The sequence below is a fragment of the Tenrec ecaudatus genome, chromosome 1 (genome assembly GCF_050624435.1).
Source record: "Tenrec ecaudatus isolate mTenEca1 chromosome 1, mTenEca1.hap1, whole genome shotgun sequence".
NCBI classification, from domain to species: domain Eukaryota; kingdom Metazoa; phylum Chordata; class Mammalia; order Afrosoricida; family Tenrecidae; genus Tenrec; species Tenrec ecaudatus.
In genome coordinates, this window is record NC_134530.1 from 36864521 (window position 1) to 36888904 (window position 24384).

At 52.7% G+C, this 24384-nt stretch overlaps 1 protein-coding gene across 1 annotated transcript in view; it reads right to left on the minus strand.

Annotated features, from left to right (window-relative positions):
- The window catches only part of LRRC38 (leucine rich repeat containing 38), a 42819-nt gene extending 19320 nt beyond the window's left edge, over nt 1–23499 (minus strand). The window contains exons 1-2 of the mRNA XM_075560881.1: nt 23492–23499; nt 22009–22823 (exon numbers count right to left, since the gene is read on the minus strand). Coding sequence (XP_075416996.1) covers nt 22009–22823; nt 23492–23499 — 823 coding nt within the window. The remainder of the gene's footprint in view (nt 1–22008; nt 22824–23491) is intronic.
- Between the last annotated feature and the right edge of the window lie 885 nt (nt 23500–24384).

Sequence of the window (24384 nt, forward strand, 5' to 3'; positions counted from 1 at the left end):
GCATTGCCGTGGTTCCCAGACAAAGGAATGAGGGTCAGAACCCTGGCAGTACACACACTGTTAGGTGGTGAAGTCAGAATTCAAACCACCCTCTCTGTTTTAGTCCAAAGGCTGCCCTCTCGCCACGCTCAGCAGTAATATGAGTGAAACCGTTGGTCTTAGCACATTCATATTCCAACAACCCACACCACTGCCCATGTCTTCAAGTCAGTTCTGACTCATAGCAATCCTAGGCTACAAATGTTCCTTAGCATCTTTAAAACTGTAATTCTCTCTGGGAGCATGCAGCCTCATCTTCCTCCCAAGCAGCGACTAGTGAGTTGGAGTCTCAGATGTTGTGGTTACCAGTCCAAAGCACAACCCACGACATCACCCGGGATCTTAATAATCCAACAGAGGAGTCAAAACTAAGCTATATCGAGCAATGAGGATGACAATAAATGAGGGATCATCATCAGTAGTAGTTGATAGAGAATGCGGAGACCAGCTCTCCACGCGGTCTGTTGTTAGGTGCCACTGGGCAGACTCTGGCCCACAGCGGCTCTCGGTATAGTAGAGGGAAACAGTGCCCGGTAAAAAAGTGTGGCAAGTGTTAAATCAATATTGATGGAAGAATGAGTGTGCGTGCGTGCGGAGGGATGGCTGGGGAAGAATGCAGCAGGCATGGTACACACGTGGCATAGATGGAAAAACTCTCAAATCTGCACAGGTGGATGAGAGACCAAGTTAGATGCCTTCTCCTGACTTAGAACAACCATGTCCAAATCACCATTGCTAGTGGATGCTCAATGGGTGGAGTGCAAGTCTCTGGGGATTAAGTACCAGGAACTGAGAATTTGGTCGAGGCGGCTAAAAACCGTGGGAGCCATAAATCACACTCAGGCTCAACCCTGTTTTTATTAGTCAACACAATGCTACTGTTGTTGTTTTCAAAGAGTTAGTAAAATGTTTAAATTAGGAACTAGGTTACAGCGATAGTGGTCTGGGCTGTCTTTACTGGGAAGGGGCACATGCGGGCCTGGTCGCTTAGTCATGATGTCACTGGCCCATATACAAGCACTTGAGTTTGCAAGCCCCTGAGCAGTGTGTTTCCCTCTGCCTGTTCCCTGGTGTAGTGGTTACAAGTGGGGCTGCAATCTGCAGGGTTGGCAGTTCAAAACCACCAGCTCAGGAGAAAGACTGGGTTTTCTACTCCCATAAACAGTCTTGGAAACCTACAGTGGGTCACTATGCATCAGCATTGACTCAATGGCAGTGAGTTGTGAGTTTGATTTTTTTATCAAGAAGCAGGGAGGACTGAGAGGCATGAACAGACGTTGAGGCTCTGAGGTTGCTAAGGAGCCTGGAATCTGGAGCCGTGGTCGCCAGGCTTGTGGACGTCAAAAACTCATACGAAAAGAATGTAAGATATAAAGGAGATTGTCCTGGGGCTACACGTTGTAATTCGACAAAAACATTGAACATACATACCACCACCACCCCAAGACAATCAACAACAACATAAAAAAAGATTAGTGTATCAATGAAGTTAAGAAGAGAGCCTTATCATTCAAAAACAAACAAAAAATCAAGTCAATTCTGACTCATGTGGCTCCCTCATGGGTCAGAGTAGAAATAAGCTCCACAGGGCATTAACGGGTATTGCCTTACAGAAGCAAATTCCCGGGCCGTTTCTCCAGTGTGCCTCCTCGGGGCTTACCTGCTAGCTTGCTGTGTGTGGTCCCATCAAGTCCACTCTGACTCATGGCCACAAGAGAACGGACACTGCGCAGTCTTGCTCGGTTCTCCTAATCACTGCCATGCCAGGGCCCTCAGCTGCAGTCATTAAGGACTTGTAATAGGCAGAGAGGGGACTTGAAGCACTTACTGATGAGAAGGTGAATACAGGCCCATGGCGTGTGCCTTGTCTCATGGTGACAGCCAGGATGTCGTCTCCATGTAACAATACTGCCCTATCTCCTAGTTTAAATGTTGCATTGCTTCCTTTTAAAACAACATTGTCTGGATGAATAAAAGACCAGACATTGGCTAAGGGGAGCCTTTGGGCCAAATCCACTTTTGAGCTTCCTCTCTCCCCTCTGGTTTCAGAAATAAAGTTTTATTGGAGCCAAGCTATGTTCATTCAGTTATGTCTCACCGGGGTTGCATTTAAGCTACGATGGTAGAGTGGAGTTGTGGCCGCAAAGACGGCAGGCTGCAAAGCCTGATGGAGTTAACATTTGGTCCTTCACAAAAAAAGAAAAAAATAGTGCTGACTGACTCACCCCAGGGATCGCCCTACCCTGGGAGGCTGCCCTGAGTGCTTCCTGTGTCCCCAATTCCTGGCCCAGACCTCCCCTTGCTGGTTCCACACACCTCCGCCCATTGCCCCAGCCCAGCCCCACTGCAGGGCCTGGCACACAGCAAGGGCACAGCAAACATACGCTGTCTTCCAGCACACAAGCCGAGGGATGGGCTGGGAGCCCTATTTCTTACACAGCCGCCAGGAAGCACTCGTTCATTTGTGATTGAGCCACGTAGCTAGGGCTCAAAATGCAATTGATTCAGTAGGCAAAACCCTTCAAACCCAGAGTCTGGAAACGAGAATACCATTGGCTTTTAGTGGCAAAAATGTGAGGAATTCCATTCTTTATGATCCCTCTGCCTTCTTCGTTCCACCTCCACCACCACCACCACCACCACCACCACCACCAACAAAACCTCCTCCACCACCACCACCACCACCACCACCACCACCACCACCACCACCACCACCATCACCACCTCCACCACCACCACCACCACCACCACCTCCACCACCACCTCCACCACCACCACCACCACCACCTCCACCACCTCCACCACCACCTCCACCTCCACCACCTCCACCACCACCACCACCTCCACCAACACCTCCACCACCACCACCACCACCACCACCACCACCACCACCACCTCCACCACCACCTCCACCACCACAACCTCCACCACCACGACCACCACCTCCACCACCTCCACCACCTCCACCACCACCACCACCACCACCACCACCTCCACCACCTCCACCACCACCACATCCATCACCACCACCTCCACCACCACCTCCACCACCACCACCTCCACCACCTCCACTACCACCACCACCACCTCCACCACATTGCTGTAGAACGCATTGTGGCTCACAGCGACCCTCTGGGGCAGAGGCAGGAGCGCTGCTCCCACAGGTTTCAAGGTTGTCATCTTGCCGGGCGCAGACGGCCAGGCCTTCCTCCCATGGAGCAGCCGGTGGGTTCAAACCACCAATCTTGGTTAGCAGCTGAGCGTCTTAACCACTGTGTCATTAGCGCTCCTTTTGACAAGATGTCACAATTGTCCAGAAAGCCAAACAAGTCTTTTTAATGAGACAATGACAGCCTATCATATTTTGGCTCACCGCCCCCCCCCCCCAACACACACACTTTACACAGTTCCTCCACCTCCATCTAAGTGAGATCCAGGGTCCTCACCTCGGTCCCAAGCCTGTCCATTCTGCCCCGCTTCTTCCTCAGCCCCTCCCTGCTGCTAAGGCTGACCATGGGGTCTGTGCCCTGTGTAGAGGGTGGCTAAGGGCTCTCCCTACCAGCCACCACCCTTCCAAGTTCCTTCTCTGTGACTGATGACTCCTGACACCTCTCCAACACCTGAGCTGGAGAGGGTAAGGAGTCACCATCTCCCAAAATAGATGGTGACACCGTGATGGTAGATTGAGATGAATCTCCGGCAGCCTGGGCCTCTGGCCAGCCAACAAGCCTCAGGCGGCTTCCGAGCCAGGGGCTCTCTCAGGTCCTTCCCCTGGCCTGGCCTGTGCAGAGCCGACGCGGGCTCTGGGGAGTGTGTTCCGGCGTTAGAAACAGCATCGGCTTTCCTAATTCTATTGACTTCCCAAACTGCGGGTACACAGTTCAGACCACAGGGATAAACAAATGAAAGTAGAATAAAACAACCCATAAATCCACAGTCACCACGTTGGCTTATGCTTTTGTAGATGTTTTTTTCTTCTTTTGTGTGTTATTTGCTCTCAAGTCCATTCCAAGTCCTGGCACCCTGTGTGTGAAGAGTCCCTGAAGCGGCACTCGGTGGGTTTGAACTGCCAACCTTTGGGCTAGTTCTGGAGCACTTAACTGCTCGCCCCACCCCATCCTCAGGTGTTACTGTGGTGAGATGCCATCAAGTGGACTCTGACTCACAGTGGCCTCACGTGACAGAGGAGAACTGCCCCACAGGGGTTTCTAGACTGGGACCTGTTTCAAGACAAATGGCCACGTCTTGATCCCTTGGAGCCACGTGGTGGGATTGAACTTCCCACCTTCCGGTAAGCAGCCTATGTAGGCGGCAATCCTCCCAGGAGAAATACACTCTGCTGCTCTGCTGGAGCAGGGCCATTCAACACATTTAAAAATTCAACATCACTCTTAGTCGCTACCGGATATTTTTTGTGTGTAGATCAGTCACAAATTCATCTATTCCATCCTGAGTGTTTCCAGTGTTTGTGGTACCAGGAGCACCTGCAGAGGGACCCTGTCAGCACAGTTGGTAGAACTCCATGGTTTGAGCCCACTTTTTTCTCCGTGGGAGAAAACTGTGACCCTCGGCTTCTGCAAAAACACGTGTAGCCCCGGGAAACCGATGAGGCCGTTCCACTCTGCCCACGGTTGACGTGAGTTTTAAGTGCAATGTTGTTTGTTGTTGGTGGTGGTGGTGGTGGTCATGGTGGTCATGGTGGTGGTGGTAGTGGAGGTGGTGGTGGAGGTGGAGGTAGTGGTAGAGGTGGTGGTGGTGGTGGTCATGTTGGTGGAGGAGGTGGTGGAGGTGGTGGTGGTAGTGGTGGTGGTGGTCATGGTGGTGGTGGTGGAGGTGGTAATGATGTTGGAAGTGGTAGTGGTGATGATGGTGGTGGTGGTGGTGGTGATGGTGGTGGAGGTGGTGATGGTGGTGGAGGTGGAGGTGTTGGTTGTGGTGGTGGTGGTGGAGGTGGAGGTGGTAATGATGTTGGAAGTGGTAGTGGTGATGGTGGTGGTGGTGGTGATGGTGGTGGAGGTGTTGGTTGTGGTAGAGGTGTTGGTGGTGGAGGTGGTGGTGGTGGTGGAGGTGGTGGAGGTGGTGGAGGTGGTGGAGGTGGAGGTGTTGTTGGTGGTGGTGGAGGTGGTGGAGGTGGTGGTGGTGATGATGGAGGTGGTGGTAGTGGAGGTGGTGGTGGTGGTGGAGGTGGAGGTAGTGGTGGTGGTGGTGGAGGTGGTGGTGGTGGTGGAGGTGGTGGAGGTGGTGGTGGAGGTGGTGGAGGTGGTGGTGGAGGTGGTGGTGGAGGTGGTGGTGGAGGTGGAGGTGGTGGTGGTGGTGGTGGTGGTGGAGGTGGTGGTGGAGGTGGTGGTGGTGGTGATGGTGGTGGTGGAGGTGGTGGTGGTGGAGGTGATGGTGGAAGTGATGGTGGATGTGGTGGTGGTGGAGATGGTGGTGGAGGTGGTAATGATAGTTTTGGAAGTGGTGGTGGTGGTGGTGGTGGTGGTGGTGGTGGTGGTGGTGGTGGTGGTGGAGGTGGTGGTGGTGGTGGTGGTGGTGGTCATAGTGGTGGTGGTGGTGGTGGAGGTGGTGGAGGTGATGGTGGAGCTGGTGGTGGAGGTGGTGGTGGTGGTGGTGGAGGTGGTGGTGGAGGTGGTGGTGGTGGAGGTGGTGGTGGAGGTGGTGGTGGATGTGGTGGTGGTGGAGGTGGTGGTGGAGGTGGTGGTGGATGTGGTGGTGGTGGAGGTGGTGGTGGATGTGGTGGTGGTGGTGGTGGTGGATGTGGTGGTGGTGGTGGTGGTGGTGGTGGTGGTGGAGGTGATGGTGGTGGTGGTGGTGGTGGAGGTGGTGGTGGTGGTGGACCACTCCTACAAGTTGAAGATTGGGAAAGCATAGGGCTGATTTCCTTTGCATGTCTCTGTGGACCTTTGTTCATAGGCCATTTGGATATGTCTTTTGGTGGATACCAGCCAAGACCTTTGATAAGGCCTTGACCCATCTTATCTCAGTGTGAGAAGTTCTCGGTAACAGAAGGGCTTGGGGAGGGAGTAGTTCATTCAGTTCCACCACCCCTCCCCCAACTGTGGGAACCACAACTCACAGGCAAGGTAGTGGCTTCCTCCCCACCCTGACCAAAGGGCCAATATGGAAACTTCTCCAGGGATGCTGAGTAACACTGCTCTGGAGAAGAGCTCACCTTTCCCATCAGCCTCCTCTTCTGCCACCTAATCTGTACCTGGAAAACCCAGGTTCTCTCTGGCAGCCTCTCCAGACTGCAAACCCAAAGGACCAGGAGGTAGAAGCAGCTTTGCCCCTTCACACCCACTGGGTCATTGTCTGTTGGCAGCACAGCCTGACTACATTGTCAGAGAAAGCCAGGTGTGAAGTCTGTTCTTAGCTATTGTCTAATGTGCTCCTGATACATGGTCACCCCCCCACCCCCACACAATGGAGCCAAACCCTGGTCAGCACTGCACCATCACCATGACTGACTGTGGGTCAAACCCTTGCAATCCAGAGGACTTGGTGGGGGGGCGGGGGGGGGGACTGTGTTTTGGAAGGAGATGCCTAGGTTTCTCTCCTAGCCATTTTAGTCTACCAGCTCAGCTGCCAATCATTCCACACCTCAGCAACGTGTGAGCCTCCACTGGACCACAGGTGGTGGCTGTGCCGTGAGGTGCACTGCCTGGGAATCGAACTCAGGTCTCCTGCACGGAAGGTGAGAATCCCACCACTGAACCACTTCTTCCCAGAGACTGGAAGGTGCCTGTGTAGTGAAGAAGTTGGCTTTACCGAAAGAGAAATTCTAGCCCTTCCTCTTTGCTTTGGGGAGGCAATTTTGGGTCATTGGAATGTTACCTCTGATCTATCGGTGAGTTGGTGTGCGTGGGGACCTTAGTTGCCAACAGTGTGATTTAAGAGAGGGGTTGGTCACAGCTGTATAGCCTTAGGCTTTGGGTCATGCAGTATCAATCAACCTGGACACTGAGAAAAACCACATGGATGATCAGTCCTTCAACCCAATGGAGCCCCAGTAAAAACTGTGGACACGGGGGTTGGGCCTGCTTCCTTGGCTGGTGATACTCTGTGTGAGGGTCACGCATTCTGACTCCACAGGGAGAGAAGACTGGAAGCTTCGTGTCTGGACCTTCCTTGGACTCTGCCCTTTGCACTTCTTCCTTGGGCTAGATTTAAGTTTTCCCCGGAAGGAATTGCAGCCATGCATTTAGTGAGTTTTAGCAAATGCTTGCAATTGAGTGGTTTGAGGAAGCCCTGAAACTTGCCGTCGATGTCAAAAGTAAGGGTCGTCGTCTTATGAGGACTGTGCCCTGTAACTTTGTAGGTCATCTTAAACTCTAGGTAGCTCTTTTGACATCTGTTAGCCACCTTTCTGCCCTCCCGACCTCTCCTCATTCTTTTACAAAAGAAGTTAGGTGCTTTGTCTAAGGAGTCTGGGCCTGAAGCCAGGTCTCCTGACTCCCTAGTTACAGCTCTTTGTAGACACCAAGGTCGTAATTCACTAGGAACATTGGGAGACGTTGCATGGGCTGTGGCCAATGCTGCAGCTGCATCCTGCTCAGAACACTGCCTGCGGAGACTCACTCTGGCTCTGGGGTCAGGGGTTTCAGGAAAGATAGCTCAAATTCCTTTCTTTAAAAAAAAAAGATTTTATTGGGGGCTCTTATAGCTCTTATAACATTCCACTCATCAATTGCATCAAGCATATTTGTACACATGTTGCCATCGTTATTTTCTAAACATTTACTTTCTATTTGAGCCCTTGGTATCAGCTCCTCTTTTTCCCTCCCTCCCCATTCTCACCCTCATGACTCCTTGATAAATTATAAATTGTTATTGGTGTCATATCTTACACTGACTGCTGTTTCCCTTCACCCATGTTTCTGTTGTTCATCCCCCATTATGCATTGATCATTCTGATCGGTTCCTCCTTCCTCCCCTCCTCCCCTCCCCTTCCCCATACCCTCCTTGAATCAATTCTCCCATTTCTGTTCCTGAGGGGTTTATCTGAGCTGGATTCTGGGTGCCATGAACTCTTATCTGTACCAGTGTGCATCCTCTGGTCTAGCCAGAACTGACAGGCAGGATTGGGGTCATGATAGTGGGGGAGGGGTGGGGGGTGAGGAAGCCTCAAAAAACCAAAGGAGTATTGTATGTTTCATTGGTGCTATATAGCAACCTGGTTGACTCATCCCTTCCTTGTGACCCTTCTGTGAGCAATGTCCTATTGTCCACAGAGGGGTTTGGGGTCTCTGCTCCAACCCCCTCATTTTCAACAATATGCTTGTTTTTTGTGTGTTTTGGGTCTTCCAGTGCCTGTTATCTGATTCCATCGACACCTCATGATCACACAGGCTGGTGTGCTTCTTCTGTGTGGGTTTGTTGCTTCTCTGCTAGATGACCATTTGTTTAACTTCAAGCCTGTAAGACCCCAGGCACTATATCTTTTGATAGCCATGCACCATCAGTTTTCTTCGCAACATTTGCTTATGCACCCATTTTGTCTTCAGTAATTATGTTGGGAGGGTGAGCATAGCCGAATGCCAGTCTGTTACAACAAAGTGTTCTTGCGTTGAGGAGGGCTTGAGCAGAGGCCCAAAGTCTGTCCACTTCCTCAAAGTTTTGCCATTTAAATATATATATGCATAGGTCAATACATCTACTTTTATGAATTAATATATTTACATAAGTGCACACCTATGTTTATACTTTCATCCATACCTTTGTTTCCTAGATCTTTCCTCTGTTTCCTTTTACCTTCCTCCTACCCCACCATCACACTCACCCTACTTCTGCCTCTTGGTAATTCCCCTCAGCTAGATTGCTGTTGCTCCAGCACCCCCAGGATCTCTACGTCCTCCTCATTGTTGCTTTTAATTTCCTAGTTGTTCCCTTCTCTATGGTGTAGTTGTCTCACTGCTCTGGTCCTCCACCTCCTCCTCCCCACAGGTCCCCCAAGAACTGTTGGTCCCATTACTTTCTCCACAGGCTTGCTCCCCATGCCTATCTTAGATTGGTAGGCAAAACAACAACAACAAAGACAAAACCAGAAGAAAACTAAAGGTTGAATAAAAAGAGAATGAAAAGAAACTAGAAAAAAACAAACAAAACCCAAACCAAACAAACCTGAAAAAGCATAGATAATCTCAGGTCTGTCCGCTAACCTTTACGACTACCTTCCCACTGGTCCTGGGGGGATTTGCGGTGGGGTACAGTAGGGAACTGCCCCTCCTTGCCTGAAGTCTGCTTTTGGGGCTCCTCAATGGTTTTGTGTCTTTGTTTTGCTGCTGTTGCTGGTTTATGTTCCCTTCTTGGTTTGCCCCAGTGTGGGGGTGGCCAGACCGGACTCACTACCCGCCGCGTGTCCTCAGTATTGTCCTCTGTTGTGGTTTGCTCCACCAAGGGGACATCATGTCTGAGCTCTTGTTGGCCCGACGGTCCTCTCTGTGCTTTAGCAGCTCCATGCGGGGACGTTGTCCTCCGGACCTGGTGTGTTGATGTGGGGTTTAGAGCATCCCTTTCTCTTTTTCCTTCATGGGTTGCTTCCATGTGGGCATGGCATGTCGGCCCCTCTCCCCAACCTGTTTAGTGTTGTCCTCTGTAACACACATTTGGGAGGGGTTTCCCGGGGGGGGGGTGTCAGTTTGGCTCTGATTGGGGCTGACCCTGTAGACTTCTCTGTTCATGAGTTGTTCCATGTGGTTCTGTTACCCAGGTTGGCTAGAGAAACAAATCCAGTGAGACTCATATATGTGCAAGAGAGAGCTTTATATCAGGAAGTAATTCTATATCAAGCAAACATCCAGCCCAGTCCAGAGCATGTCCATAGTCTGATACTGGTCCATAAGTCCCTCCTCAGACTCATGCAGCCACATGCTATAAGGCAGAATACAAGAATATCACACACCGGTGTGCAAAGATCTGTGGATCCAATGGCAGTAGATGCATCTCCAGGGCTCTGGCAGTTCTCCAGCAGGCCTCCGAGTGGCTGGCCAGTTGGAAGGTGAAAGCAGAGGGGGATGGGAAGGCGGGAGGTTCCTAGGACCCTCCTTATGAGAAGGTCACATCCACAAGGCTGTGATCTGATTGACAGGCTAGACTCCACCTCTACATTTTATTTATCAAGTTGACATGAAATTCTATTACTACCTCACCTCTGTTCTCCACCATTGTTGTTAGGTGCCATTAAGTCAGTGATTCCAATTCATAGTGACCCCGTGAACAATGGACCAATCCATGACCCCACTGCCTGGTCCTACATGGTGCTCAAAACTCTCCTTATGTTTGAACCCATTGGGGCCACCACTATGTCAATCCATCTCATTCAGGGTCTTCCTCTTTGCGGTGGCTCCTGTTCCACCCATGATGTCCTCCAGGGATCGATCTCTCTTGATCCCATGTCCAAGGTGGCTGAGGTGAAACCTCGCCATCCTCACTTCTAAGATTTGTTCATTCTCTTGGCAGTCTATGGGATGTTTAATAATCTTCACCAACACCACAATTCAAAGGCATCTGTCTTTTTCCAGTGCTCCTTACTCATTGTCCGGTAGCTTTTACTAAACACCAACAGTCACACAAGGGGAAAATTCCCAATTATTATTTTTTCTTATCTCAGCCTGCAGACACTTCATCAGCTTAAGGATGAAGCTGATTCCTTCTAAGAGGAAAACGCATCTGCAACATCGGGTCAAGGGTTCATCCTTGGTCTGGCTTCACAGATCCTGTTCTGTAGATGCGACAGGAGAGTTGAGTGGGTCCCGCAGCAGAGTCATAACCTGTGCCTGGTATCCTACACTCCACACCTAACCCTCAGACACCACTAGCAGATGCACACACAGTGTGGAAAACCAAGTGACTCACAATCTTTCTTCCAGCTGAAAAATGAACTTAGCAGAGAATGTCAATGGAGGATTGAACATTTTATCCACGGAAGGTATGGCTGGGTTCCGACCACCACCAGTAATGCCACCACAGTCACCGTCTCAACCACCACTTTACTGTCTCTCCTGGATTTGTTATCAGAATTCCTGCCACCATCATCTTGGTCACCTTCTCCATGTCCTTCGCTACCACCACCATGCCCACCTCTACAATGTCAATGACCATCCCCACGTCCACGTCCACCACATCTATCACCGCCATAATGTCCATGTAGAGCATATCGGTGACTGTCACCACTGTGTCCATCTCCATCATGTCATCACTGTGTCCACCTGCACCATTTATACCATCACCACTACCATGTTCTCCTCGGCCACATCCAGCACTATTGCCACGCATCCATCATCACCACTGCCAAGTGCACCCCCCACCCCCTCCTCCTCTCGAGGCTGAGGAGAAAGTGTGTGTGTTGGTGAGTCCCCTCCAGTTACACTGTCAGGTGACGTGCTTATTGAAATGCCCACTATCTTTCAGGCACAGTGAACAATACCTTACTTTTACCACTTAGTTGAATCCTCTTTCTCATCAACCCTTTAGACCAGTAGTTCTTAGCTGAAACAGGGGAGGGGGTGATTTTGACCTTCAGGTGACCTTGAGCACTATCTAGAAACCTTTTGGTCATCATAATTTGGGTGGGGGTGCTATTAACATTTAGTAGGTAGAGGACAGGAATGGTCCTAAGCAGCCTACAAGGCACAGGGCAGCCCCTGGACAAAGAATCAATCTTCTCATATAAAATAGCAAGAGCAGGCAAATGTATAGAGACTAAAGTTATCAGGGCTAACCGGGTGGGAGGAGGCGGGGAGGGAAGTCGTTGCTGAGGAAGCTACAAGCTTCTGTGTATGGGGACTGGCAGCAGCGGCTGGCCTGACTTTGAAGAGGAAGAGAGATCAGCATGAAGCAGGGAAAGGAGTAGAGGGGAAAGAGAAGCCAGAGAAACAGAGAGCCCCCACCCCTACCCACCCAGAGACCTGATGAGCCCAAAGTACCACAAGTAGCAACAACAATAATCCGTATTGTGGGAGATGAGTACTGGGGCTGTTTTCATGGGAAAGGCAGACCAGTGCCCTGTATCTCCTTACTGCCGCCAGCTCTGTGGCCCAGCCCCGTGGGGACTGCTGCCTCTGGGGTCAGCGTTACACTCCCTTCTAGAAACAGAGGTTGGGAAGAGCTGGCTTCTCCAGGACCGAATGGAGGCCCTTCAGAGTGTTTTCTGGAGTCCAACTGACATGATGGCAGTGAGCTGAGCCTTCTGTAGCCGACAGTTTGGGCTGCCACCCTGAAGGCTCCCTTGGGAGTCGCCAGGGCTGTGTCTTGAGAGAACAGGGCAAATAGGTGGAGAGGGAGGTATAGAGACCTGAGGAGGAAGAGGAAAGGCTGGGCTCTCCTGAACCCCATGGTCTGGGAGTGCCCAGGAGATGCCTGGCAGGTGATCAGGGAGAAGGATGCCGCCAGGGACATGTGGGTAGACCTGGGCACTATGTTGGACTAGAGACCTGGTTTTCACAGGGTGTGAGCTCACTCCTCTGAGGTGAGCCTCCACCCACCACTGGCTTCATAGGAGGGCAATCTGGCCCAGCAGACACCTCTGCCAGGTCTGAGTGTCCACTTCCAGCTCTGCCATAGCTCAGTCACCCTGCCTGCAGGTGACCTCAGGACCACCGCAAGACCATGCGGACCACTGGCCCCAGAGTTCAAGTGGACACTCCTACAACAGCAGTGACAATAATGATTCAAGTTCACACCAAGCCAGGAGCTCGAGTGGACCTTGACTGATGGTGACTCCCCGGGTGTCAGACTAGAACTGTGCTCTCTAGGGGGTTAGGGGGGAGGCAATTTCCAGGCTTTTCTTGCAGCATGCCTTTAGGTAGACTTGAACCTCCAGCCTGCTGGTTAGCAGCCATTTGCACCACCACCATCATCAACACCCCAAGGGACTTCAATGAGATCAGCAACTGACATTTCTCCATGTTTCCTGGGTGCCTGACTCTGCACTAAGTTATTTACCAGGGTTTATCTCTTTGGCCCTCACAGTGGGCTTATAAAGGTAGGATTATCATTGTTCCCATTTTACACAGAGAAAACTGATGCCCAGAGAAGTCAAGCAATCGTCCTACGGCCACAGCTCTACGGTGAAAACCCTGGTAGGTTTAACACCCAGGCCAATGTTCAGGGCTGTGTTAGGCAGGGTTCTCTAGAGAAACCAAACCAGGGGATATATATATCTCACAAGGAAATGAGATAGCACACACAGCAGCACAGAGGGCTCAGTTCAACATACTTCTGTGGAACAGTTAATATGCTGGAAGTCCTTCAACTCGAAAGGACTGCAGTGTCCAAGGTCAAGGAAGCAGACAGCCGAGTCTTCCCTCGGGCAATGTAAGCAGTCTGCCAAAAGGCAGGAAACAGCAGGGCGGGTCACCAACAGTCAGCCACTCAGGAGCTTAGTGAAGCTGGCCCTGATGGGATATCGAATTCAAGCAATGCAAGACGACAGGATCCAAGGCAGGTCTTGAAGGAACCTCAAGCTCTAGTGACACAATCCATGGGGAGGCTTGTCCCACAGGTAGTGTAGCTCACAAGGTGAGGCAGAGAACTAGCTAAAGCAGTCACACACTAGTCTGATCACCAGAGAGCAAGAGAGAGAGGGGGGTGGAGCTTGCCAAAGCATTTATCTCTTTGCCCTCCAATCAAACTGCAACATTATTAATCCCACATGTTCTGATTGGCCAAGTTGGCACAGTAAACCTACCTTTCACAGGGGCTACTTTGAGACCTTTAAAACAACAACAACAAAACGAATTCACTGACATCAAGTCAATTCCAACTCGTAAAGACTCTATAGGACAGGGTAGAACTGTCTCTATGGGTTTCTGAGACTATAACTCTGAATGGGAGTAAAAAGTCCCATCTCTCACCTGCAGAACAGCTGGTGGCTTTGAACTTCTAACCTCACAATTAGCAGCCCAATGCATAACCTACTCCACCACCATGGCTCCATGAGAGCTTAGATGTGACGAAATCTAATCCTGCTCTAGAGACTGCCCAGCAACATGAGGAAATGATGCCTGTGGCAGTTACATAATCTATTGTCAACTTGAGAAGGGGTGGAGTCTAGCCTGTCAATTGGGTCACAGCTTGATGACCTCATTTGGAGGCACTATGGAGATAAATAGCTCGCTGGAGACCAGATACGCACTCGCTGCCAGACATTCCGGTTGACAAGCCACATGGAGCTAAGCTGATTGCAGCCAGAGCCCTGGAGCTGGAGAAGCCATATGGAGACCTCTACCAGCGCTGAGATGCTTCCACCACCACTGGATCCACAAGACTTTCCACCCACTGGCCTGTGATCTTCCTGCACTCAGCCTTATTTCATGGCTGCGTGAGTCAAAAGAGGACTTTATGGACTAGTTTTGACATATAGACTAATATCGGACTTACGGACTTGATCTAGACTGGGATGGAGTGTTTTCTTAATATACAATAGCTCTTTTACATAAAGCTCTTTCTTATTCACATGAGTCTCTATGGATTTGCTTCTCTAGTCAGCCTAGACTAAAACAGTGCCAAATAAAAAATCAGGCAACCTGCCTCTGGCCTTGGCTCTCTCACTCCACTCGTTAGTAGTATGGCTTTGACCAAGCCCCTTGGTCTCTCTGGGCTGTGGTTTCCTATGTGGAAATGTGTAATAATAAGCTAGGTTGGCTCTTCTGAGCCGTCCGGAACGTTCAATCTGAGAGGGCCAAGCCAACTGGGCTCCCTCCTGTGTGGTTCCTGGCACAGAGCAGAAGCATGACAAGCATTTGTGAATGGATGAGTGAGACTGCTGGCAAGACTAAGGGGGTCCCAGTGTGTCTAGGCGCCTGAGCCCTGGTCTTGGATACCTAGTGGGTGACCTGCCCAGTTGCCTTTCCTGTGCCCCTCCCTAAACCCACCCAGGTCCATAGTAAGGAGAAAAGCTCCTGGCAATTCCCAATGTCCCTGGTCCAATGTCATTCCATCTGTCTCCAGCTGACCACACCAAGACAGGGACACCTCTGTTCCAGGAACTGGAAGTTGGGACCAAGAGAATGCAGTGGTGCCCAGTGTGGCCTAGCGGGTCTTCGCTGCAGCAGTTGGGAAGGCTACCTTCTTTCATCATGTGGGAGAAGAGGCACAGAAAGCCCTTGGGTATCAACCACAGGCAGCATGCCAAACAGCCAGAAAGCCAGAAAGAGAGCAGCCCACGTCCTCGCTGCAGTGTCCAGGGGCCTAACTGTACTCAAGGGTCTGAATGGACCCCTCAGAATGCCCCTGCATCCTTATTTCAGCCTCTTGCTTGCTTGCCCTCATGGGAACCCCATGTGTGTCAGAGCAGAACCATGCTCTCTAGAGATGTCAATGATTGGCTTTTTAGGAGACCACCAGCCCTTTCTTCTGAGGCACTTCTAGATGAACTTGAATTGCCAACCTCTCAACAGCTGAATGCATTAACCACTTGAACCATACAGGTCTCTACAAGTTGGTGGCCACATTTAAACCGGAAACTCACTGTCATCGAGTCAATGAACAGTCATAATGACCCTATAGGATGGGGTAGAGCTGCCTCTGTGGGTTTCCAAGACTGTAACTCTTTATAGACCAAGAACACTTGTCTTTCTTCCATGAGCGGCTGGTGGTTTTGAACTGCTGACTTTGCAGCCCGGTGTGTCACCACGATGCCACCAGAGCCCCTGCACGCAGGTCAAAGTTATCAGTTACCCAATGACAGCTTCCAAAGAGGGCAGCAAAAAGAGAAGACCCTGGATAAGACGGATTGACACAGTGGGCTCACGCCGAACGATTGTGAGGCTGGTGGAGGACCGAGTCGGCCGTGCTTCGTCGTGTTGTAACAGGGTCGCTGTGAGTTACCAGGACTCGACAGCACCCCACAACAACCAAGATTCTGTCTGATCTGATCTGGGAGGACGTCAACAGGAGCTGGGGGTAGGGGGTGACACCACCATAAGTTACTGTTCTGAGTGACCGCCACCACGGCGATGCCACTGTCTGTAGCCCGGCAGTCTTCCTTGGTTCCTGATTGATACACACACACACACACACACACACACACACACACACACTGGCTTGTCTGTGCTTCTCGGTGCCTTGTCCGCTCTTGTTAATGTCTCCAATACAGGGATTCGGTTCAGGTCACAGTCTACAGTGACACCGACTCCTCAACATAACAAAGAGGGCCGTATTGCCAAATGAGCAGAGCCACAGATCTAGTGGACAGGAAGGCCACTGATATGTTTGTGGGGGATGCCACTCAACCCACAGTAGACAGTCCTTCCCCCTGCCCCCACCCCCTCTCTACCCCAGCCAGTCACTCTTTCCAGGGGTGCTTGCACCAAGGTCTGGAGTCCATCACTGTCCCCTTGGGGGCGCACTGTTCCACGCTGCCTTGGGACCCTTCTCTCGAGGGGGGGAAATGTCTGAGCAAGTGCAGAATCTGGGGCAGGAAGAACCGACCAAGGTCCAGCTGTCACTTGGGAGACTCAAGTGACAGGAGCGGGGTGGGAGCCAGGGAGCGCCAGGACTCAACTCACATTCCCTTTCTACTCTGAAAGCGCCTACCAAGCGCAGTTTGGGTCTTGGCGTGAATATTCTTGGGTTCCAATTCACCTCAGCCACCGACGACATGAGCAGGCACTCGCCATTTCCATTCTTCAGTCCTCTGTGTTTCCTGTTGGATAAACTGTGGATGAAAGTACCCAGCAGCCACATTAAGGGAGCTGGTACTTGCTAACTACACAGAGCCTCAAACTCATAGAGGAGGGGTGCTGGATAAATTCCAATCAACTCTGAGTTGCAGACAAAACAACCAAGAACCTTTGATAAAAGTATGTCCTAAGTGTGAAATGGAGTCTTTCAGAGATGCAAACAGTTAATGAATTTGGCTGCTAACCGAAAGGTTGGCATTTTGACCCCACCCAGAGGAACCCCAGAAGAAAGGCATGGCCATCTACTTCCGAGAAAAGCAGCCATTGAAACCCCCATAAAGTTCAAGTCGCCTTTGATACACATGGGGTCCCCGTGAGGCTAAGTTGGCTCAATGGTAATTGGCAGGTGTGTCAGTCCGGGTGGACTAGAGAAACAAATCTAGGGAAACTCATATGTATGGTAAGAGCTTTATAAACAAGAGAAAATGAATACTGAGAAACCATCCGAGCCTGGTCCAGATCAAGTCCATAAGTCTGATATTAGCCCATATGTCTGATACAAATCTATAAAGTCCTCTTCAGACTCACACAACACATTCAATGACACCGAATGCAGGAAGAACACAGGCCAGTGGGTGAGAAGTCTTGTGAATCCCGTGGTGACGTAAGCATCTAAGTGCTGGCAGGGGTCTCCACGTGGCTGCTCCAGTTCAGGGCATTAAGGTAGTACCATGTGTCTTATCAGCTGCAACGTCTCGCTTGGAGTGAGCAGAGAGAGAGAGAAAGAGTGTGTCTCCCGCCTCCACGGAGGAATTCCAGAGTTCCCAGAATCCTCAGGAGAAGGTCATGCCCACACAGAGGCCTCCTTGCCTATGAGCTGATTAACAGCCTAGACTCCACCCCTTCACTCTGAATCCTCAAACTGACACCAGGTTATATAACTACCACAGCAGGTTGGTCAAGAAATCAACATAATGCACAGGTTTGAAAAGACCTCTTTCAGCGGAGATGCCAGTTGGAGGACAAAGGTGCACCTGGCCCAAGCCCTGGTCTGTTCAAGCACCCTAAAGGCATGTGAAATGTTTCCGGTGCATAAGGAAGACGACGGACAGTGATGAATTGGGGTTACAGTGTTGGCGAAGAGTATTCCCCACACTCTGGTCTGCCAGAAGCATGACCAAAACTGCCTGGGAAGAAGGACAGCCAGAGGGCTCCTTAGAAGCAAGGGAGGTGACACTTGGTCTCACATACTTCAAACATGTGCTCAGGAGGGACCAGTCCCTGGAGAAGGGCATCCTGCACGGTTGAGTAGAGGGGCAGCGCCTGAGAGGTAGACCCCTGATGCGATGGGCTGACACAGTGGCTGCAACAGAGAATCAGACTTGGGAAGGATGCGAGGACGCTGCAGGACTGGGAGTGTTTTCTTTTGCTGCACACTGGGTCACTAGGAATCAGAACCAACTTGTTGGCACTTGGGCAACAAAGCGTGGGATGCGTTTGTGGTTGTTGGATGCCTTCAGATTGATTCAGACCGACGGCAATGCGTGTGAGAAAGCCGAAGTGCCCCATGGGATCTCTAGGCTGTATTGTTTACAGGAGCAGATAGGCTCTCTCCCTTGGGGCTTCGTTGGGGGGGAAAGGGGAGCTCAAACAGTTAAAATCTGTGGATGGTTAAGCACTTAACGGTTTGTTCCCAGGGCTCCTTCTGCTGCTACTACTTGCTGTTTATCTGAAATCCGGTGTTCACTGGACATCCTGAGTAGTTTGGCTGGTTGGATTTTGTCTCTTCCGAATCAGCTGGTGAGCATCCGGGCATCCTTGCCGTCTGCCTTTTGGTCAGCAGCAGCCAGTCCAGACCTCCTGAGTGCTCAGACCCCGCGCTCTCGACCCCTGCAGAGCTTGGCTAGAGGGGTGGCTGTTTCTCCCCACCCACCAGTGCTGTGGCTCACCAGGCCAATGAACGGATTTTTGAGACTGCGAGAGCAAGTCAAGGTCACAGGGAAAGCTGTGGCTCCAGCTCGTCCTCCTCTGGGGAGCAGGGGCAGGAGGTGGGGGCAGGGCAGCAGGGACAGGATCTTGCTGGTTCCTTCCTTTGAATTCCCTTCCCTGGATGAGGCAGCACACCTGCCTGCAAAACCCTAGAGTCTGGGCACCCCAAGGACACCCAATCTTCTTTGGCAGAAAGTGGGTGATCACTGTGATGGGGGCTTGGATTTGGGAAGTCCTGGTATAGCCACCAGCTCTGGCTATAACCCTTGCTGTGACCTTGGCCAAACCACATCACCTCTCTGGGTTTCCTGGTTAAAGCCAGAGAATAATTATGCTAGCTTACTCTCACAGAGTAGTTAGGGAGTCCCTAGGGGATGCGAATGGTTTCTGTCTGACTACTAATGTCAGGGTCAGTGCTTCCAACCCACCCAGCTGCACCGCAGAAGAAAGACCTGGCGACCCTTATCAAATGGTGTTCCAAAAGGCCACACAGCCAGTAAGAAACAGAGCCAGGATTTGAAGTCAAGCAGCGTGGTGCCAGCACCGGTCCTTCCTTAGCCACTCTGCCCTGCTGTCCCTGGGAAAGTACGTGGAGCAGCGAAGGTTCTGGCGTGGGGGGGGGGGGGGGCAGAGTTGGGGGGGCGTGTCAGCATCTCCAGAGGCCCTGTGCTGTGCTAAGGAGCCCTGGTGGTGCACTAGTGAAGCACTGAGCTGCTAGGCAAAGCCTGGTGGTTCTAGCCCACTTGTTGAGACAGCCATCTGTTCCGTGTGGATTCCAGCCCAGGAACCCGACGGGGCAGCTCGGCTCTGCCACATGATGCTGTCAGGAGTCAGCATCCCGCTCACCGGCAGCCAATCACCCTGAGCCCAGACCTGAACAGCGGGTCTCACGTCCAGGCCGTGCCGGTTACTCCACCCCATTCTACACCCGGTGACACTGTGTGCCACATTATGGGCAGTGGGCATTGAGGGCTGAGTTCCTTTTCAACACCCACTTCATAAGGTCCAGGAAGCCTTCTTGCTCTCCCCCAGTGATTTTGATCCCAGCCTGATCGAGTGGCCACCCTGGTCCTGGGCCGGGCACTGTTCCTTTATCCTTCTCCTAGCCTGTGCACCCTCTCGGGTGCCCCTTTTCTTCTCTCCACTACAGAGTAGTGGCGGTGGTGTCAGGCAAAGCCCTAAACTGCTAACTGCGAAGTTGGTGGTTCGTGTCCACCAGCTTCTCTGATGGAGAAAGATGAGGCTGTCTGCAGCCTCAGCAACCTTAATAGGTTACTATGCATTGGAATCGACTTGGCAGTAGGTTTGGTTGTTCGTTTAAGAGGAAGAATACATTTGTACTGCATTTTTACCTGGGGTCATAGTTGGGCTGCTAACCCCAAGATCTACAGTTCAAATCCATTATCCACTCACGTGAGAAATAAGAGGCTTTCTATCCTGTAAAGATTGACAGCTTTAGAAACCCATAGGAAGAGTTCTGCTCTACCCTATAGGGCCACTATGGGTCTGAAGTGACTTACTAGCTGTGAGTTTGTTTGGGTTTTTGATTCTGATTTTTGTTTTAGGCCTACTCAAAAGTCCCTGAGCGGCCCCCTTGGCTGCGCGTTCAAATATCAATGTACGCACTGGTGGTTCAAACCAACCCACAGGGACTCGAGTGGGAAAGGCCTGGCAGTCACCTTCTGCAAGGTCACAACCTGAAAGCTCTCTGCAGCAGTTCTCTGCACACATGGAAACGACTCAATGGCTCCTGGGTTCACTTTCACCCACACGCACAACCCCGCGGAGCTGTGCAGGAGTACCTGTGCCCCAGTCCCACAGAGGAGGGTAAAGAGTCAACCCAGCGGGACTCAAACCCATGCCTTCAGGCTCCAAAGCCAGGACTCCCTAGTGCTCAGAGGGCAACACAAGTTTCTAAGAGAAGAAGAAAGTGAGTCCAGCCAGGGAAGTGCTCTGCTCACGACCCACAGCCATCTGGACAGATCTGGGAGTCCCCAAAGCTTCACCTTCAACCCCAGACAGTGACAGCCAATGCTGTCAACAAAATAAACAATGGGGCCTTAATGAGACCAAGCCCAACATAAAGGAAAGGGGTCTTTTAATCCTAAGGCTCACCCCATTCCACAACAAGGCCTGAATCCCACGTCCCAAGTGGGCAGGTCTGGGCAGCTGGGCAGGTGAGCTTGGAGTTGGGACAATCTCTACACCATAAGGGTCAGATCTTTGCAGGGAACTTCCCATGCAATAGAGCCAGCACAGGCTGAAAGTGCCAGCTGAGGGCCTTTGGGGGGATGGGTGCCCTGATGCCGGAAGTATGTGAGTGGTACCAGCACTGGAAGAATAAGTGAATTGAGGACATAGGAGAGCAAGGGGCAAGTTCTCAGTAAAGGGAAAACAAGATATGTGAATGCCAAACACTCACTTGTGATATCTTTTATCATGTGTGCCTACAGCTCAAGTTCCTATGACCCTGTGTCTTATGGGGGAGGGGTAGCGCTGGGTGGGAAGACTGGGACTAACAGAGGGACAATCTAATGTCCCCACCTTGGCACTCCCCCGCTCACACCAAAGGATCTCAGTCCCTTCCTTCTCAGCTCTGCCTTTGCTCCCCACTCTCTACTTCACAGGGGCCCAATAACCCCAGAACCCATGTGCAATCTTGCAGGTAGAGGGGCTATGCAGGTCACCATCCTCATTTCTGACCCCTCCGTGCCAAGAGGGAAGATACCAAAGGTGCACCAGCCTCAACACTGGTGGGCAGCGATTTCACACCTGGCCTGAAAAGCTAGAGCCATAGATCTCCCCTGCCCCTCTGACTGCCCTCCCTCGGCTGCCATGCTGTCTGCCAGTCACATTCGAAGATCCCAACCACCTTCGACAGTGGGAGCTGAGACCATACCGACCAGTCCAGGCTCTGAGGCTGCACTGAGTCAGTGGACCGAGGCCGACAGAAGCTGAGCAGCAGCCCACACCCCGGGGTGCCTTCCAGAAATAACCTGGACCCTCCTTCCAAGCCCTAGGACCAGGGAGATGGGGGGGGGTGTAACTAGGAACCCGTGGGGCCAAACTTCCGAAAGTGAATTGTTGTAGAAGGGGGAGAACCTTTACATCAGAATCCAGAAATTCCCCCAAATCCTGATGTGTGTTCCTCCACTCCACTCCTGTAGAGACCTAGGAAATTTCCTGCGGGGGCCCTGGGAGGGTTTGGAAAGCAGAGGTGGTGGGGTGCTCCTACCCGGCGCCCAAGCCTCCGTCTGTCGTGGACCAGAGCCAGCCAAGGCTCCACCCAGGCCCCCTGTTCCTTATACCCCGACTGGAGCGGCGGCCGCCTGGCTCCACTCGCCTGAGCGCGGCTCACCTTTGGGCAGCTTGGAGGCGTTCTCCTGGATCCAGGAGAAGAGGTGGGCGAAGTCGCAGTCGCAGAGCCACGGGTTCCCGTCCAGGCGCAGCGTGCGGAGCGCGGGCAGCGCGGCCAGGGCGGCCACGTTGAGGCTGCCGAGGTGATTGTCATTGAGCTCCAGCACCTGCAGCGACTCCAGCGTCTCGAAGGCGGCCTGGTCCACGCCGGCCAGGCGGTTGTTGGCCAGGCTCAGCTTGACCAGCCTGGCGGCCGAGCGGAAGGCCCCGGCGTCCAGCTGGGTCAGGTTGTTGTAGCTGAGGTCCAGGAAGGCCAGCTTGGCGGAGCCCCGGAACGTGCCCTCCTGCAGCGAGCGCAGCGAGTTGTTCCTGAAGTCCAGGTAGACCAGGTCACCGTAGAAGATGAAGAAGTCTTCGGGGATCTCCTGGATGTGGTTGCCGGCCACCAGCAGCTTGCGCACGTCCAGAGGGAAGAGGTCGGGCACGCGGGGCAGCCCGCGGTCGCGGCAGTCCACCGTGTGCGGGTCGCTGCAGGCACAGCCCGCGGGGCACGCCAGCCCGCGCCCCGGCAGCAGCAGGACGCTGCACAGCGCCAGCGCGGTGGCCGCAGAGGCGGCGGCGGGGGCGCAGGGGCGCTCCGCCGGGGGGCGCATGGCCAGGGGGTGCACCGGCGGGGAGCGCAGGTCAGGCTCGTGGGGAAGACGGGCGCACGACCAGGGGCGCCGCGGAGGTAGCCCTGCGTTGGGCGCTGGGCGCTGGGCGCACACAGCCGGAGAGGGAGAGCGGCCCTGGCCAGGAGGGGACAGGAGCGCGGACCTAGAAGGCAGGGCTGGGGGGAGAGCCGGAGGGAGGGGCGAGGGACTTCAGAAGGGATTTACGGGCCAGGCAGTTCACCCTCTGGAAAATCCCAGCTGGTGGGGTGGGGGTGGGGGTGCGCGGGAGGAGCGTCTGGGGCGGGAGGGGGGCAGAGTGGCGGATGCCCAGGCTAGCCCCACTGGGCTGCTTCTCTCCCAGCCCTGCAAATTAGACCTGTCGCGCACGCTTGGCCAGGGACACTTGCCGACTAAGTGAAGTTATGGAGCCACCGCCACCCAGAAGTTCCTTAGGGCGCATGAGGGCAATGGGGCGGGAGGGAGGGGGAATGGGGGACACAGGGGGGAGGACAGTGCGCCCTGCGCCCCGAGGCGACCTGGAGGAGGAGAACACTCTCTGCATGCTAGCCACCTGCACTCTACTCTGGTTGAGCGAACTAGGAGCTGATGACCATGGGGGAGCTGGGCTGGTGTGTGTGTCTGTGTGTGTGTAAAGGTGACTGGCCTCCCCCTACCCTTTCACACTTGACCCTACTTAGGAGAGAAGAGGGGTCAGCCAGGCAGAAGCTAGATCCCTGCTGCCAGCCCCTCCTCTACACTGCCCTCTGAAGGAGAAACGGGGCAAGTCAGTGCACTGCCAACTGGCTGGGACCTCTTAGAGCAGTTCTCAACCTGTTCATCGCTACCCTTTGGGGGGTCGAAGGACCCTTTCACAGGGGTCGCCCGATTCAAAACAGTAGCAAAATGACAGTGATGAAGTAGCAACGACAATAATTTTATGGTTGGGGGTTCACCACCACAGGAGGACCTGTATGAAAGGTTGAGAACCACTGCTCTATCTGTCAAGTGGGAAAGGGGAAAACTGCATCTCACCTTCCAGAGAGGACCACTAGGTCAAGAAACCATATCATAAAATAGCCGCTCCCTCTCCTCCCCCACCCAATCCTCAGCCTTGGTCCCCAAGAGACCCATCCTGGCTCTTGCAAGGCCACCAAGAGCAGCAAAAACTCAAACCAAACTCATAGCCAACGAGTCGATGCCAACTCAAAGTGACTCTGCGGCCCTATAAGGCAGAGCAGAACTGCCCGCTGGACGTTTCTGAGACTAACTGCTTACGGAAGTAAACCCCATGTCTTCCCACTGAGTGGCTAGTGGTTTCGAACTGCACACCTTGAAGATTACAACCCAACTCATAAGAACTATGGTGCCAACAAGGAGGTGGAAATTCAGGCAAAGCCTCTGGTGGGTTTCCTCTTTGCCAACCCCCAAGCCAAACTCCTTTCCTAAACTCCTTTCCTCAGGGTTGGGGGGGGGGGGGCGGGTCCCAACAGGGCTGCCAGGAGATGGTTACTGCTCCTGGCTATGTTGGTCCAAATACTCTGGAATTGACAAGGTCTTACTGGACCAAAATAACCCAGGGAACAGGTGTTGGGCAACAGGCCCCCAGGGACCCTCCCGTGACCTTGTCTCTGATGGGGATTGGTGGAGCCTTGGAATCTGAAGCCACAGAATTAAGCCTCCGGCCTTTTTCCAAAGGTACAGGCAGTCTTGATTCCTTCCGATGC